We start from the raw sequence: 15,337 nt of genomic DNA on the forward strand, positions 1-15,337 counted from the left end.
ATGGCTAACAAACAATTCCAGAGATCAAAACCTGCTATGTTTTATTTGATCTGAAAGGATCTAAACTTAGTTCTACTTTCAGAACTGAGTCAATACGTAAATGAAAACGGCCACTGTACAGACTAGGGGGGGGGAAGACAAGGCTACAGATTTTATTTGAAAATGCCGAAGGAACATATCTTAAGTGTAATATTTAACTTAGGGGAAAAAAAGTGCCACACACCAGAATTTAAAAAATTTCACATTATTCCACATTTGCATTCAGATCTTTCCAAATTCAATGTGAGGGAAAAATCACACCCAAGAATGGTTACAAAACTGCTGCTAAAAGCAAGATACTGCATTTTTAACGCAAGCTCTTTGCCAGCATGTTTTAATAAGCAGAAGATAGTATAAAATGTATAAATTTATGCAGCAACCGGCAACAAAAGCATATATGTTATCTACCTGGACACAATATTAGGATTTGATCTTTGTATTTATTCTGAAGAGGACAGAATAATCTTTCTAGAAATAATTAAGAGATGGCTCAAAGTAGCAAACAGTACAGCTGCAATATATGCTGCAGCTCCTTTAGTGTGTATTACGTACTTTTAACTTACTGAAACATTAATGCAGCGAGATTGAAGAGAATTCTCTAAATTCTACTAACTGTGCTGCAACCTTTAATTGCTCATCTATTTATTTTTTAACAGGATAATTATGACATGAGGAGCAATTCTGAGTATTCTTGATGTTTACATTTTGGGCAATTAATATGCAAATTCAGTTTCTATGTAGATTAACACATATTCCTAACCTGTGCCTTCCTGCAGTATATTTTTGTAATAAAAATAAGAATAAAAAATTCAAAACTAGATGCCACACTTTGAAGACTAAGTACTAGCTTAGGAGATGATTTATAGGTCCATTTCTTTTGCAATATTTGAAAGAGTTATGCAAACAAAAAAAAAGGAAGTATTTGTGCAGCAGATATTATTACATACTTGTGGCTCATGAAAGAACTCAGTTGTAATTTGGAAAAACAACATTTCCAGGTATTACAACCCAATTATTTACTCATATTTCAAGTTAGTTATAATCTTAAAATTTGCTGTAGAGAAAGGCATACTAAGAGTTCAAAGGCTCAAGTTGTTCAGAGCTCAGCCAAACATATCCAGAATCCATTTGAAGTTTTAATTTTTCCAAACAGCTTCAACGAAGTAGATTATGAATCAGAGAAGAAGAAAATTACTTCTAATGGCTATTTTACTGATGAAGCAAGTTTTAAGAAAAACCTTGGTAGTTTCTTGATTGTGTTACTTCGTATTCTAAAGAACACTCAGAGAGATGTTTACCAGGGAAAACAAATCCCTGAAAAACAAGGTGAGTGTTTTAACAGTAAAATCCATCAACAAAACAGTATTTCAGTTCAGAGAAGTGCTCTTCAGACTCAACAGAAAGGGAGATCCCTAGTCCAGTGGAGCCTATAAAAAAAACACATGAAGGATATACGAACAGCTGCAAGTGCAGTCACACAAGAACTTCTGAATCATATTCCACTGCTTATAAAACCTTCTGCGCCAGTGTTTTACCATTTTAGGTGAAGTTTTTCCTCGTTTTTTTCAAAATAACAGTTGCTTGGGAAAGTTGCCATAAATATGGCTCAAACTTTCTCAAAAATGAAGCACATTTTCTTTGCAGGGTATAATGACACAGGCACCGTGTCATTTGTCTCATAGAAGGGGACATTGTTCCCAATAGACCTTCCTGGCACAGACACATCCATGCAGAGAGCAGAACATTAGCAGGCCATTGATCCCTATTATAAACTGTTTGCACTCTGCAACTCTTCTGTTCTTTTAAAAGGAAAAAAAAATAGCTCCTGTGTCTTGGCATCAAATTTCAGGTTTCCTACCAACTTGTCAAGGGCATAGTCACACATATATGCCTTTAAGCTGAAAATTGGCTGTGATTTATCAAAGTCAGAATGGTAAAAATAATGCAGGTCTTGCACAGATGGCTTTTTTTGTAACATAACAACTAATAGCCTGTCAACACAGCATTCCATTTACAGAACCTCAACAACAGCCTGCAGTCTCTTTCCCGAAGGCGTGTTAGGAGGCATATTCACTCTAATGGTGTCCTGATATCTTTTATATAACGTATGATTGTATGCAAAGAGAAAAGTCACGTATCTTTAAGGTGTGCAAAGATATTTAAGGATGCAAATTCTGTAGTGTTGGGCTTTGCTGATTATCCAAATGAAAAGATTATTTACCCAATACCTGAAGCCTGATGCATAAATAAAAACTTAAATGATCTAGATTAGGGGTGTCGCACTCATTTTCACTGTGTCCACATCAGCCTCGCAGTTGCCTTCAAAGGGCCGAATGTAATTTTAGGACTATATGAATTTACATTTAGAAATATATAGAAATATATATTTTTATATATAGAAATATATAGATATGCTATATAAATTTACATTTAGGCAGCCCTAAATCAGACAGATTTCTCCACATCCAGTAAGGAAATCTGTAAAAAGACGTTCAGTGCTCATAGTAAGAAAGATATTTGAAAAAAAAAAAAAAAAAAAAAAAAGAAAAAAACACCTGCATTCAGAAAAATAAAAAAAAAAGGCTAAGCTAATACCATAAAATCTCATTAGGCTTTAGTGCCAGATTCTCCTTCAGTGTGTCTCTCTTTAAACATTTTAGGATTCTGCTCGAGCTCTGACTAACCCGCAGTAGCACGGAAGAAACATCTGCTGGAGTTTCTTTAAAAGGAATTTGAAAAAAAAGCATTTCCAACTCACACATTCAGCACAGTCCGCACATTACCTGCCAGAAACTTACCTTTCTGTGATTGTTTCTCTGAGACCACTAGCAACCCCTTTCACCACCGTACTAGCCTTTGGCGTCAGCACTACTTGAGATATAAAAAAGGAGCCCTTCTTTCTTCTTTCAGTGATTGATGCCTGGAGGAACTGAATGAGTTTTTCTGGATCTGTTGTGTTTGCCCAGGGAGCTGGCATCATCTGGCCTGGCCAAAGAAATGGTACCTCAAGAGCCACTGGACTGTGGTAGAACACCAGCACCTGGTGTTCCTTTTCCCACAGGTACTGGAGGCTGACTTCATGGGCAAATATAGCAGGACACATTTTGTTTCCATACGTGTCTTTGAGCATTTGAACAAGCTTTTCATGATGGTATTTCTGCATTCCATAGAAGTGATTGAAGTCCAAGAAGACCACTTCTTTTGGGTGGTCAGTGAGAAACGCATTGATCTCTTCCAGACCTTCCTTGACTTTGGCACTGAATAAACCATGAGCAAAGTAGAGTTCATTGTCTGGGTCTCTGGGCTTGGTGGAAATTCTAAGGTCAAAATACCGTATACCTGCCCCCAGCTGGCTGGTGAAGTTCATGGTCTGTGTAGCCAACCACTTCCTCATCAGCTTCTTAGCCACAGTCCCAAAAACAGACACAAAATTCTGGACCGTCTCTGGCTGTTCAGGCCCAACTGGAGAGGCTTCATCGATGTAGAAGCTAAATGAGTCATGAGACCCTAAAAACACAACAGAGGAAAACAATCAATATTGTATTTGCATACTAAAAGACATTAGTGATTCTTTCTTAACAAATGTAATTTTCAGACTTACACCAACACTCACCAGCAGACTTTTCTCAATACACTACATTTGTCTGGCAGCATTTACCCCATCAGGACCTCACAGAGACTTGAAGGAAAGGTAGTGTCTGTTACACTGCTTGTCTGTGCACTTCCTCACTCTCTTCTAGCTCTTACTTATGCCATTAAGCTCACTGAAGTCAGCAGGCTTCAAACATCAAAGCAATCCTGGTGTAACTCCAGCAAAGCTAGTCACATAATAAATCCCTAAAGCCAATGAGGAGGGTCTGGCCCTGCACACTGAATCATGCACTGTCTAGTTTGCAGAATCAAAGAATTAACCAAACCAATCCAACATCTCCCACACACCTTTATACACAGCTAAAATATGTACCAAGGACACGAAACTTTGCAATGTTTATCTTATTTCCAGTCTGATCTGGTCATGAACAAGGTTACTGAATGTCGTTTTCCTTTTTAAATTGACATCTTAATTTTTTTGCTTTCCTTTGCTATGTAAGTACAACAGAGCCAAGGATAACAATACATTCAACCGATAAAATACAGAAACTTCACTGCACACTCTTGACAAGAACAACACATACTACTTAGTATGTCTATGCACAGAAGTTATCATTTTCCATAACATAACACAGTTGAATACAAGTATGTAAAACAATTTGCTACATAAAACTCTCTCTGTCTGAAGTTATGTCCACTAAAAAAACCAAACCAAAACAAAAACAAACAAAAAAACCCCACACAAACAAACAAAAACCCAAACAACAACAACAACAAAACACCCTAAAACCAAATCAAAACCAAACATATTTTGCTCAGCATGTACATGAAAGCAGATGATGAAGCTAAGAACACCTGCGAACACATGATCATTACTGTGTAAGGGACGTCCTCTTGCTTTATGGAGAGATGAGCTGACTGTAGGAGATGCACATCACCCCTGCCTACCACCAGCCTTCTGAATACCTGGTAGTGAAATCTGGCAGTTGAAACAGAAACACTGTCTGGCTGCAGACAGAGCCACACTCCTGCTGTCTCAGCCAAAGGGGATGCTGCTGGTTAGACTCAACTGGGTAAGCAGGTCTGCTCCTCAGCCTACATCACACCACTTGCAGAACTACTTCAAGGTCAGCTAGACTTGTATTTCTGAAATGGACTGTAGCACTAGGCCCTCCGAGATCCAAATCCTAGCATCAAAATGAGTTCAGAGCACAGGTCTTGCTTGCTGCTTTATGCTTTTGTAGGTGTTTTTCAAAATTACTTTCCAAAGCACACATGCAGTGGCAAATAAGTATCACACTAATGAAATCCTTCTAGTCAGTCATTTCTGATGGCAATGTTATTTTAACTGAACTGGAACAAACCCTATAAACTGAAGTGACAGCTATAACATTTTCTTCTTTAACAATAAATGGAGTCATGACAAATCACGTTAGACTCTGGCTTGGATATGGCTTTGTTTAACCTAAGAAATGTCTTAAAATTTTGCACACTACTGCTTTTCATGGCTGTCTCTTTGAACTGCATTTGACTTTAAATATTAGATAAATTTTCCATTTCGATGAAGATTTCCACTGCTAAGTGTTAAAGCAATAGCATATTCCTTGCAGAACCTGATTAGATCATTGAGTATCTGGTTACACACTGATATCCCAGGGGACCAGATCTGCATGCAGAATTTTAATGGTAAAACAAATGCCACTTGTGTTTCAACAGTATTACAGGGAAAATCAATGCAATACATTAAATGTTCTGCTCAATGTAACCCACACTAATCTAGAAATCAAAGCAAATCCAGTCTTGTTTAAAATAAGGCATAGTTATTGATATTAGGAAGGGATGGGTCTTGCAAACTCTCACTTTGGTCGCTGAAGTCCCTTTTATTTCAGTAGGATTTTGTGTCAGAATAAGTACTTATATAAACATGATCAACTGATTGCAGCAGTAGGCTCAAAATGGTATTATGATTAATTAAACTATTTGTCCTTTATTGTCTATTCTACAGCCATTGGACTGCCTAAGTTAAGAGAGGCAGGACAGTTCTCACAGCAGAAAACTAAGGTGAACAACTTGTCAGCAGGTAGCTTTTATCTACTGGTAATGAAAAACACAGAGAAATAAGAGTCTAGTGGTGGGGAGACACCACAGTTAGACACAACTGGGCTTAAAAGGAGGACAGTTTAGAAAAATATTTTTTCTTAATTAATGTCTTCATGCACACATTTGATCCTAAAAATAAGGATCCCTATGTGGAAGGTTCAGAAAAGACCACACATTAAGAACCTTCATGTTTCCTAATGCAAACAAGGAAATCCTATTAAACAGCACAAAAAGAAAATGTCTTGACTTGGCTGGCACCGAATGAAGCAGATGTGATCTATTCAAGAGTATGTAAAGATTCCTCCTGATAGAAAAATACAGCAAATGTTTTGTCTTGCTATATGCATATGTAATTTGAACAGGTCATTTAAATATTTATTTTCATCATGTACACATTCACATTTCCTTTTGCCTTCATCCTGCCCTGTTGTCTTAACCAGTTTACTGATATAATTGGGGAAATTCAAAATCCTTACACTGGGCAGACCAAACTAGAGTATTTTTGTATGTTCTTTTCCACAGTCATGCTGGAAAATCACTATGTTCCTAGTAATGAGAGAATTCTGTACAAACATACACTTGTTTTTAGCAACCAGGTTTCCTTCCAACATTGCTTTTCTGCATGGGGACATTCCAATCCTACTTTGTCACTGGGAAGTGGACTTGCAGGTTTTCTGTATCACCAGACCTCAGGTCCTATGAAGACAGGATGCAGAGTATATTCAGAAATACTATACGCATTGACACCTCCAATCTTTGGAGGCCAGCAGTGCTTGTACATCAGCTATCTTTATTATAGTTGGGCAAGGAACACATTGACCTAATGTACTGGACAGTCTCCACAAGACTTCACTGCAAGCTCATAGAGCTTGTCCAAAGTCATGCAGGGAGGAGGAATAAGCTGATATTACTCTTTTGTGCAAACGTACTTTCTCACCAGTTTACCAAGTGTCTAACACTTCCTTAAAATATCGCATACTGTTTTCTCAGTGATTCAACAACATAACATATTGTTCATCCAAGAAGTCAACAATGAAGGCTCATGGATGAGGATCACAGGGATGGCAAACAAAGGGTAAACATGGTGTGCATATGCTACAGACTTCCCAGTCAATAAAATAAAGTGGACAAAGCCTTATTTAAAAAACTGGAAGCCTCATAATTACAGGGCTTGTTTTCACAGGGAGGCGTTTGCTGGGAGAGCAGAACAGCAGGACACAGGCAATCTGGAGAGCATCAAAGACTTTTTTTTCTGCAGGCACTCCTTTAAGGCACACTGCTGAACATCGTATGAATTAAGGAAAATACGGCTAGGGACATGAAGGCTGATGACAGCCTTCACCAGAGTGAATATGAGATGATACAAGAATTTAAAATACTCAGGAAAGCAAGTGAGGTAAATAGCAGAATAAAGATCCTGCATTTCAGAGAAGCAGTCTTGGCTTGTTGAGGAAATTGGTAAGGGGTAGCCTATGGGAGAATTAAGTGCCCAGGGACTCAGAAGAAATGGTTGAACTTGAAAAACTATGTCTCTAAAGCACATGAACAGTGTGCAAGAAAAAAAAAGGTAAGGCAGGAGGCAAGTTCGGCTGAATTAATAACTCCTGAATGAACTCAAACTTTAACAGCCCTGTACAGAAGGTGTAAGCGTGGACAGATTTCCTGGGAGGAACAGAGAAAGAATGTACAGAGGGAGTTAGGAATGGCGCAGCTTAGCTGGAGTTCCAGAAGGGAACGGGAAACACAACAGAGAGCTCTGCAGATTCAGCAGCAGCAAAAGGAGCAAGGAGAATGCTGGGTCACTACTGAACAGGGCAGGAGACCTCATAATATGGGACAGGGAAACCACTGAAATACTTAGTGTCTTCCTTGCCTTAGTCTCACTGGCAAGGTCGGCTCTCAAGCACACCATGTCTCTCTGCCTAGTACTATATCTTTTTCAAACTGCTTCTCATTAGTAAAACGTCACTGAGTTAATGATTACTTATAAATATTAGATACATATAAGTAGTTGAGACAAGACAGGATTCATCTGAACATGCAGAAGGTGCAGGCCAAGATCACTGTAAGGCTGTCATCTCTCACCTTTGGCAGGTCACGTTGACTGGAGGAGGCAAAAGTTACAATCATCTTTGAAATGGGAAAGCAGGGCAATCTAGGGAATGACAGCCTGGATTAATTTCAGTCCCAGGGAAGATCACAGAGCAAGTCCCCATGGAAACCATTTCCAGCTTATGAATGGTAAAAAGGTGACTGAGAACAGCTACCATGGACTTAGCAAGAGCAAATTGTGACTGACCAACCTGATTGCCTTCTAGAAGAGAATGACCGGCTTTGAGGAAAACAAACTTTTACTTCAGCAAGGCTTTTGACACAGTCTCCTTTCATATGCTTGCAGTCTAACTGGGAAGATACCAACTACAAAAGTGCATTATAAGGTACGCAAAAAACTGCCTGAACCATCAGGGTCAGAAGGTTGTGACTGAAGGTTCAAAGTCTAACTTGCAGTGGATTGCAAGCTAATTCTGTTTAACATCTTCATCGATGACACAGACAACATGACAGGGAGCACCCTCAGAAAGTTTACAGCTGAAACCAACTTGTGGGAAGAGGTTAATGCTCTTGAGGGGAAAGCTGGTATTCAGAGAAACTCCAGTGCAGGAGAACAGCTTGATGACAGGAACATTAAGAAGTTCAAAGAAAAGATGGACCCAGGACAGACAACTCCATTCAGTAGCACAACTGGGGACAAACTGCCTAGAAAGCGCACTGCAGAAAACAACTTATTCACTCGGACATCAGGAAAAAACAAGTTCCCCACAAGACCAGTTAAGCCCTGGACTGGGAGCCCAGCAGGGCTAGACTCTATGCCTGGTTCTCAATGCTTGGCTCAATACCTCATCTAACTTGGAGGTAGCTCTGCCTTGAGTAGGGGGCGGACCAGGTAACTTCTGGAGCTCCTTTCCAACACAAATTATCCTGTGTCTGTTTATTCGCCCCTACCACAAGATTAAAAAAAAAAAAATTAAAATATTTGTTTCTTGTTTCTCAGCCTTAGGAGTAATTATCAAGAGACATTTAAAATGTCTGCACCAGCCATGATCCAAAGAACAAAAGTGGCCAGTTTCAACCACCAAGACATAAAAATTTCATGAAATTAGATGTGGCCAAAATAATTCAGATCTTCGAGAGTAAAATGTGCAGTATCACTTAGATTGCAAGATAACAGCTGCTAGTACTTTTACTAGGGAGAAGGGTCTTCTGTTTTCTTTACTGAATTCCCTTAACAGGACAACCGGGAATATACAACCCACTGCAGCTCAGCTATGGACATATTTATGGCTTCCCTGGAGGGCTGAAACCCCCATTTAAAAAATAATTGAGCTCACAGTTGAAAAAAGTCACTCAGGGAGAGTGTGTTTCAGTTCAGAATTTCTTCAGTCCCATGGAGATTTGCAACAAGGCATAGCTAAACTACTATTTTTGGTGGCTAAGCTTTAATATGTCATTCATAAAGCCGCCAAGCGTAGCTGAACTTCACTGTGCCCTGTCCTTGCCTCACCGTTGGCTCTGGCCATCCCTCATAACAACAGCTTGGTAAACCACCTAAAACAGAGGCACTGAACCGAACAGCACTGCCTGACAGTAATCACACCTTGGAAATTCACAAGTCACAGAAAAAGCACAGTGAAGCAAATTTTAATGTTTTGGCATATTTTACTCTCTTCCCCTTTTCCCACAGATTTCAAGATCCTCTTGTCTCTGCACTGGGAGTTATCCAACAGCTGTTGCAAGTGGAGTCTTTTACTGCTGCTTTGGGTGTCGTTATGAGCTTTAGCTGCTGTTGTCTTCCTATCCTGAGGAGATGACATCCCCTGGTGACTATCCCTGAAATGCCACATGCAGTGCAGCCTAACTTTCTTGAAAGCACCCTTGTCAATGAGGGCTCTACAGTGACTGATAGCAGATCAGAAAACATTTCTTAGATGCTGTGGACAACAGCTAAGACAAATTCCATGACCTCTGGTACACAAGAGACCAATGCACATGTTCTTGCAGTCCCATTTGATCTGTTCTGACTTATTTGGCCTTAAAAAAAAAAAAAAAATCAATCAAACAAGGAAAAATACCTATGAATCTTCGCATGTCACACTGCAATTTCAAGGAATAGCAAAGCCTAGTCATGAACACTAGAGCTGGTCCACCTCAATATTGTGTTTCCACCTTTTTAAGTTGGTTGAGCACTGTTCTATCCATCCAAACCACAGGACATCCCAGAAAGTCAAGAGGTATGGCGAAGAGCAGTGCAACTCAGACTTCGAAGTCCAGTTACCTTTAGCATTCAAACCTTTTGGATTATACAAGTTTCATTTGATAAAAAGATTACTCAGGAGAGCAAAACAAAAACAACTAGGCAAAAAAAGAGATTACAGATCATGCAGTGACTCAGCTTCCCCACGTGTAACCACCTCCCTTATCAGCTGTTCTTCTAGTGTCATCACCAGTTGTGCACCCCTGACACAAACCGAAGATCACAGAGCTCAGCCACCTATATACACTCAGCTATCCATGACCCAAAGGCATAGGAAGAGAGGCAGACACTACCTCAGGTAATTAAAAAATCCAGAAAATGAATGAATCAGAGTAAAAACAAGAGCAGTCGTATGACCCATTCTTGTACCCAGAGGGCCAGTGGCTATGTATCTGATCCCAGAGAGATACAGGAGGAGAAAGCAATCCCCAAAACTTTTGCTATGTTTTGTGCCTGAATTAAGAAGCCTGCAGAGACAGAGCTGGCCAGCTCCCACGTCTCACCCACCCAAACTCCATGGTCACAACCAGCCAAACATCTGTGGTTAGCCAAGGGTACAGGTACATGGCAAGGAAGGTCATCTACAGTCTTGTTCCCCCACATAAACCTCCAACAGTCACATGGGATTTCTACACCTCCCCACCTATGAGCAGTTCCCTCCCTGCCCATGAATCAACCCAGCTTTTCAGGCAAGGTTGCCTGTAGCACCAGCAGCATGACACCTACACTTTGGCTTTCTGAAGGCTTAGAAAACCTTCTCAATGGAAAATCAGAGCAGCGGATGCTCTTTCCAGATTCCTGGCCAGCCAAACGACCGCACATTCTTGTAACTTAGTCTCACTGTGGAAATTGATATTTTCATTAAAAATAAAAAAAATTGACTTTTCTTTACATGAGAGGAATACTTTTTAAATAGGTAAGAATGTCTGTGTTTTATTCAAGTGAATCGACTGATTAGAAAGTGAGAAAAAAACATTTTATAAGCCTCCATTTTGTAGGTGGTGAGCTAGCCCATACATAAATCAAACTGAATCACCCCCTCTCAAGCAGTGAAAGCAGAAGAGCTATTTCGCTTTTTGTATATAAAGCCATAAAGTTTCTATTGAAAAAACAACAAACCAAAATGAAGACATTTTTAAAATAAGCCCATTAAACAAAATTGAAAAGTCTGTGAGGTTACATGAACACAAATCATTCCACTCTTAAATCAAATCTTTTTCCAGGTCATTACAACACAAACAACTTTATACCCAGACCACTAAATCTTCCAAACTCAACATCTTTAACCTGTTAAGTAAGCATTTTAATTATTTCAAACTGTAACTACAGGGATGAATTAACTTCGGTTTTCAATGGAAGATTACTGATAAAATACAAATACAGAGCCCAATTCTAAGTATGCTTAACTATTTGAATTATTTTAATTATGTGCACAAATGTCTGCAGGAAAGAGCCTCATTTTGCTTTAGCTTCTTTCAGAAGAATAGAATTCCAAATTGCTTTGGAGTTACATTAACTCCAGATAAATTGAAGTCATCAAATACTGCAGAGCAAGAAGAGGCAAGCAGTGACAAAAGAGAAAATGTATTCTGGTCATGTTTTAGAATGTAAGCAAAAAAGGTGACAGAAGTGACAGAGAATGAAGCTATTAAAGTAACATTTGTTACATGACTATTAAATTTGCAAAAATTCAGATTCTGCTGCAAATAGAGCACAACCACAATTTACCTATCAGATATCCATTCCCCAGTCTGTCCACATCCTCTGTGCCAGTCCTATTGCCTCACATAAACTCTTCTCTTTCTCCACCCGTACCCCTTTCTGCATTGAAGACCTCAGTGCATCTGAGGTCTGCATCTGAGTGCATCTGCATCTCAGAACTGGTAGCCTCCCCCATAACCTCCACTTCTTTATTTCCTGCAGGAGATGAAAGTCCATTTTCCCCTCCATCACCGGGCGAGTCCTGGACCAGTCATTGGAATTACACATAAACATAACTCAGACCTTGGTGCTGTGCCTAGGGCCATGGCATCAGGAGCCTGCATTGAGCTGGCTTATCAGGACAGTTATTGCAGGCCAAGTTGTGTGCCAAAGTGACAATCTGAGCAACCAGATAGGTGCACAGTAATTAGTATGCAAACGTTTTAACATGGTTTGCTTGCAAGGGTGAGCAGAACTACTTTGTATTAAAAACCACTTCAAACTCATATTTTGTCAACTTCTGCCAGGCATGGTTTCTAAAACTGCTTCTGCTATACGTGGAACTCTGCATTCCTCAGCCACACCACCTCAGCTGGATCACAGGACAGGACGACCACAGATGCACCAACTACTGGATCAATGGACACAGCCTAGAGCTACCTGTGGCAAAGTATAAAACATTCAAAACCCAGCATATAGCAACTGCTCTTTGATCAATGTAATCCAAAACAGACACTTTATCCTTCAGAAAACCACAAATCAGTTGACTTTGGAAGAGACCTCTGTAGGTCATCTGGTCCAACCCCCTCTTGTCCTGCATCCAAAGAGAAGTGAAAGAAAGAAAAATATTTGCACACATTACTACAAATCATTGAAGACTGCTCAAAAAGAGCTGCCTGAACCAGCTTCTTTTCTAGGAAGGAAGAAGATCTGGTAGTCTAGAGGTGGTATCCCATATCTAGTGACCACCTTTCAGACCTGAATGACTGTTTTTGTCCTCCCTATAAACAAACACAATTTTCATGCACAAGAAAGGACTTTAAGTAACTACTTACTCTTGCTCTTCTGGCATCTCCTTATCTACGAAATACTCTTGAGTATCATTTTGGTTTGTGCTTTTGAACATGGCTACAATGGCCTTCAAGGGAAGCCTGCAACTGTTGACACTGCTAGTAATCGCCATGACCATGGCGAACCACGCTTGACTCAGGCCAAAGATGTCACCATTTTAAGTTGCTTTCTGAGGGACAACTTGTGGACTATGAAAGTGCCTGCACTGGGGAAGTGTTTCTGGCCACTAGACTGAGCCAAGGTCATTGCCTCAGGCTTCTTTCCCATATGAACCCACTTCCAAAATCAGACTTTTGGAAGGTGGGGAAGGATTTACTTGGTTTTAAGGCCCAAGATAACGGGCAATTATCACAGTATGACAGGGAAGTTTTGCTAAAAATCTGATTAGGTTACTTATTATTCAATGCATACTACATTTAGTGTACATAAAAGTTCCCACATTCAGACTCTTACAGGTCCCTCCTGCAAACACAAAGACCAGCTCCTGTTTCTCTTAGAACACTGCATCAGCTAATTCCACATTTCACATTCTCAATACTCTGTTGAAAAGTAAAGAAATAAGAAAAAACAAACTGTAATTGTATTTCTAGCTCTCCAGTGTGAGCACGTTCACAACTACGGACAACACGAAGCCAATTCTGCTAAAGAAACTATTATTTAAGAGAAAATTAGCACATGCTGCCCTCCTGAGAGCATGTTTCCTCTCTCATGTAATAATTTCTTTACTTTCCTGTTATTATTTGTGTAGGAGGAGGTGCTATGATGTCTTCTGAGACACTGCTAATTGTAGATAGCCTCCTACCTCTTCCCAGTCAAACCACCTCCAGAAATATTTTATTGCAGGCTTCGTGCAGCCAGCACACAGAAGGCAGCACGGTGAAGCAGTACATGAATGGCAGGGGCTTTCCAAGAGCCCCAGATTACACTACTCTAAAAGTTCACCATGAAGTGAATTATTAGTTTCATCAAATCTTGGCTCTAAACACAACAGCCTTTACTCTGACAAATGTAGGATTAACACCACTGGAAACCTGAAAAGGGGCTGCAAGATCAAGCCACAGCGCAGAGCTGATCACACTAATTCTCATGTTTAATCAGCTCAGTGGAGACCTCGCCCAAGGCCACAGCAGCAGTGGGGCAAGCCCTGGGCAATCGCACTGCTCACCACCTCTCTCTATCTCCACAGCCACTAGAGCCAAACCCCACTGCTCTGCCGAGCGTAAATCAGATTTCCTGCAGACATCTAAAGGCAAATAGCATGGGGAACATTTTTCTTTATAGAAGTCGAAATTGTCATGTTGAGGACTGAGAGGATCAGCTGGTGTGCCTTGCCCAATATTTTTTACAAATGTGATGTAAACCTCTCAGCTGAACACAGAAGAAAAGGTGGAGGAGGAAGCCAGTAATACCACCTGTGCATATACCAAATGCAAAAAAACCTGTCAACTTTTGGAGGTTTGTGCAGTGCAGTGCAAATTTTAAAAGGTGCAAAAGCCTTAAACTGTAAAGGTGATTTCACAATGGCTTCTGAACAGATACATAGCAGAAATCTTGTAGTAGAAGGTGGCTCCCTTCACCTAGCAGGCTAAAACCCATCAGGATTCCTGGAACAAGAGCTTCAACTTGGACTTACAATAATCAGTAAATTGGCTCTTATTTCTGGCACAGCAAGAGTAACTTCCAATTTTTTAAAAGAATCTTTGCATAAGGATTGACCAGGCACCTAAAACATACAGTTTAAGATCATCAAAAGTTACAACTTCAAGAGCAGACTGGACACAACACTATCGCTTGCATGATACAGGTCAAGCGCTGCGACAAGTAGACTGGCACGGCCTTCTCATTTATTAATTTGACTGCGTATATGAAGATTGAATAGAATACTCTATATCACATTAAAAACCCACCACATACAACCTTGTATTTTATGGCCAAATAAAATCTGAAGACGAATTATTTATCTAATCACTTGGAAATAAAATACTTGCAGGCGTAGCCGTAGCTACTCTCTATCACCAGCACTCCACACATGACAATTTGTCCAAGTTTTTGCTTTTTTGGGAACACTGCAAACAAATCTACATGCTGTTTGTTTCTTTTTGCTCTTCAAGCTCATGGCTGTATGTTCAGATGCACCAGAGATCTCAATCAGATCTGACATTTAATTAAATGCTAGTCTAAAAAGTACCATATTAGGTATTTTTCTTCATAATTCAGGGACTAGCATACAAGAATGTGAACATGCCAGGAAAGAAAAAGTAGCAATAGGTATATCTGATTCTAAGCATAAAATTAACGTGCCAGGAATAGTTTGGGGCATATTTTATTCCACCATCAGCTCAGTCTGCCTGAGTTTGTCATCAGCATCCGAGTCCTATCTCCTGGGGCAACCAGCAGCACTTGAATTGTGAGCCAATAGCTTTGGGAGTAATGAGAAGCTGTGATGACCCCAGGCATCTCTGCTGAGCATGCAAAATGGCATCTCCACACAGCAAGTGCCTTCCCATCATAGTTCTTGTTCAT

The 15,337-nt window shown here is 40.0% G+C and overlaps 1 protein-coding gene across 1 annotated transcript in view; it reads right to left on the reverse strand.

Annotated features, from left to right (window-relative positions):
• Positions 1–15,337, reverse strand: part of PLCXD3 (phosphatidylinositol specific phospholipase C X domain containing 3) — an 88,649-nt gene that overhangs the window by 27,232 nt on the left and 46,080 nt on the right. Inside the window, exon 2 of the mRNA XM_005508031.3 lies at positions 2,838–3,546. Coding sequence (XP_005508088.3) covers positions 2,838–3,546 — 709 coding nt within the window. The remainder of the gene's footprint in view (positions 1–2,837; positions 3,547–15,337) is intronic.

Source organism: Columba livia, chromosome Z, assembly GCF_036013475.1.
Source record: "Columba livia isolate bColLiv1 breed racing homer chromosome Z, bColLiv1.pat.W.v2, whole genome shotgun sequence".
Taxonomy (NCBI): domain Eukaryota; kingdom Metazoa; phylum Chordata; class Aves; order Columbiformes; family Columbidae; genus Columba; species Columba livia.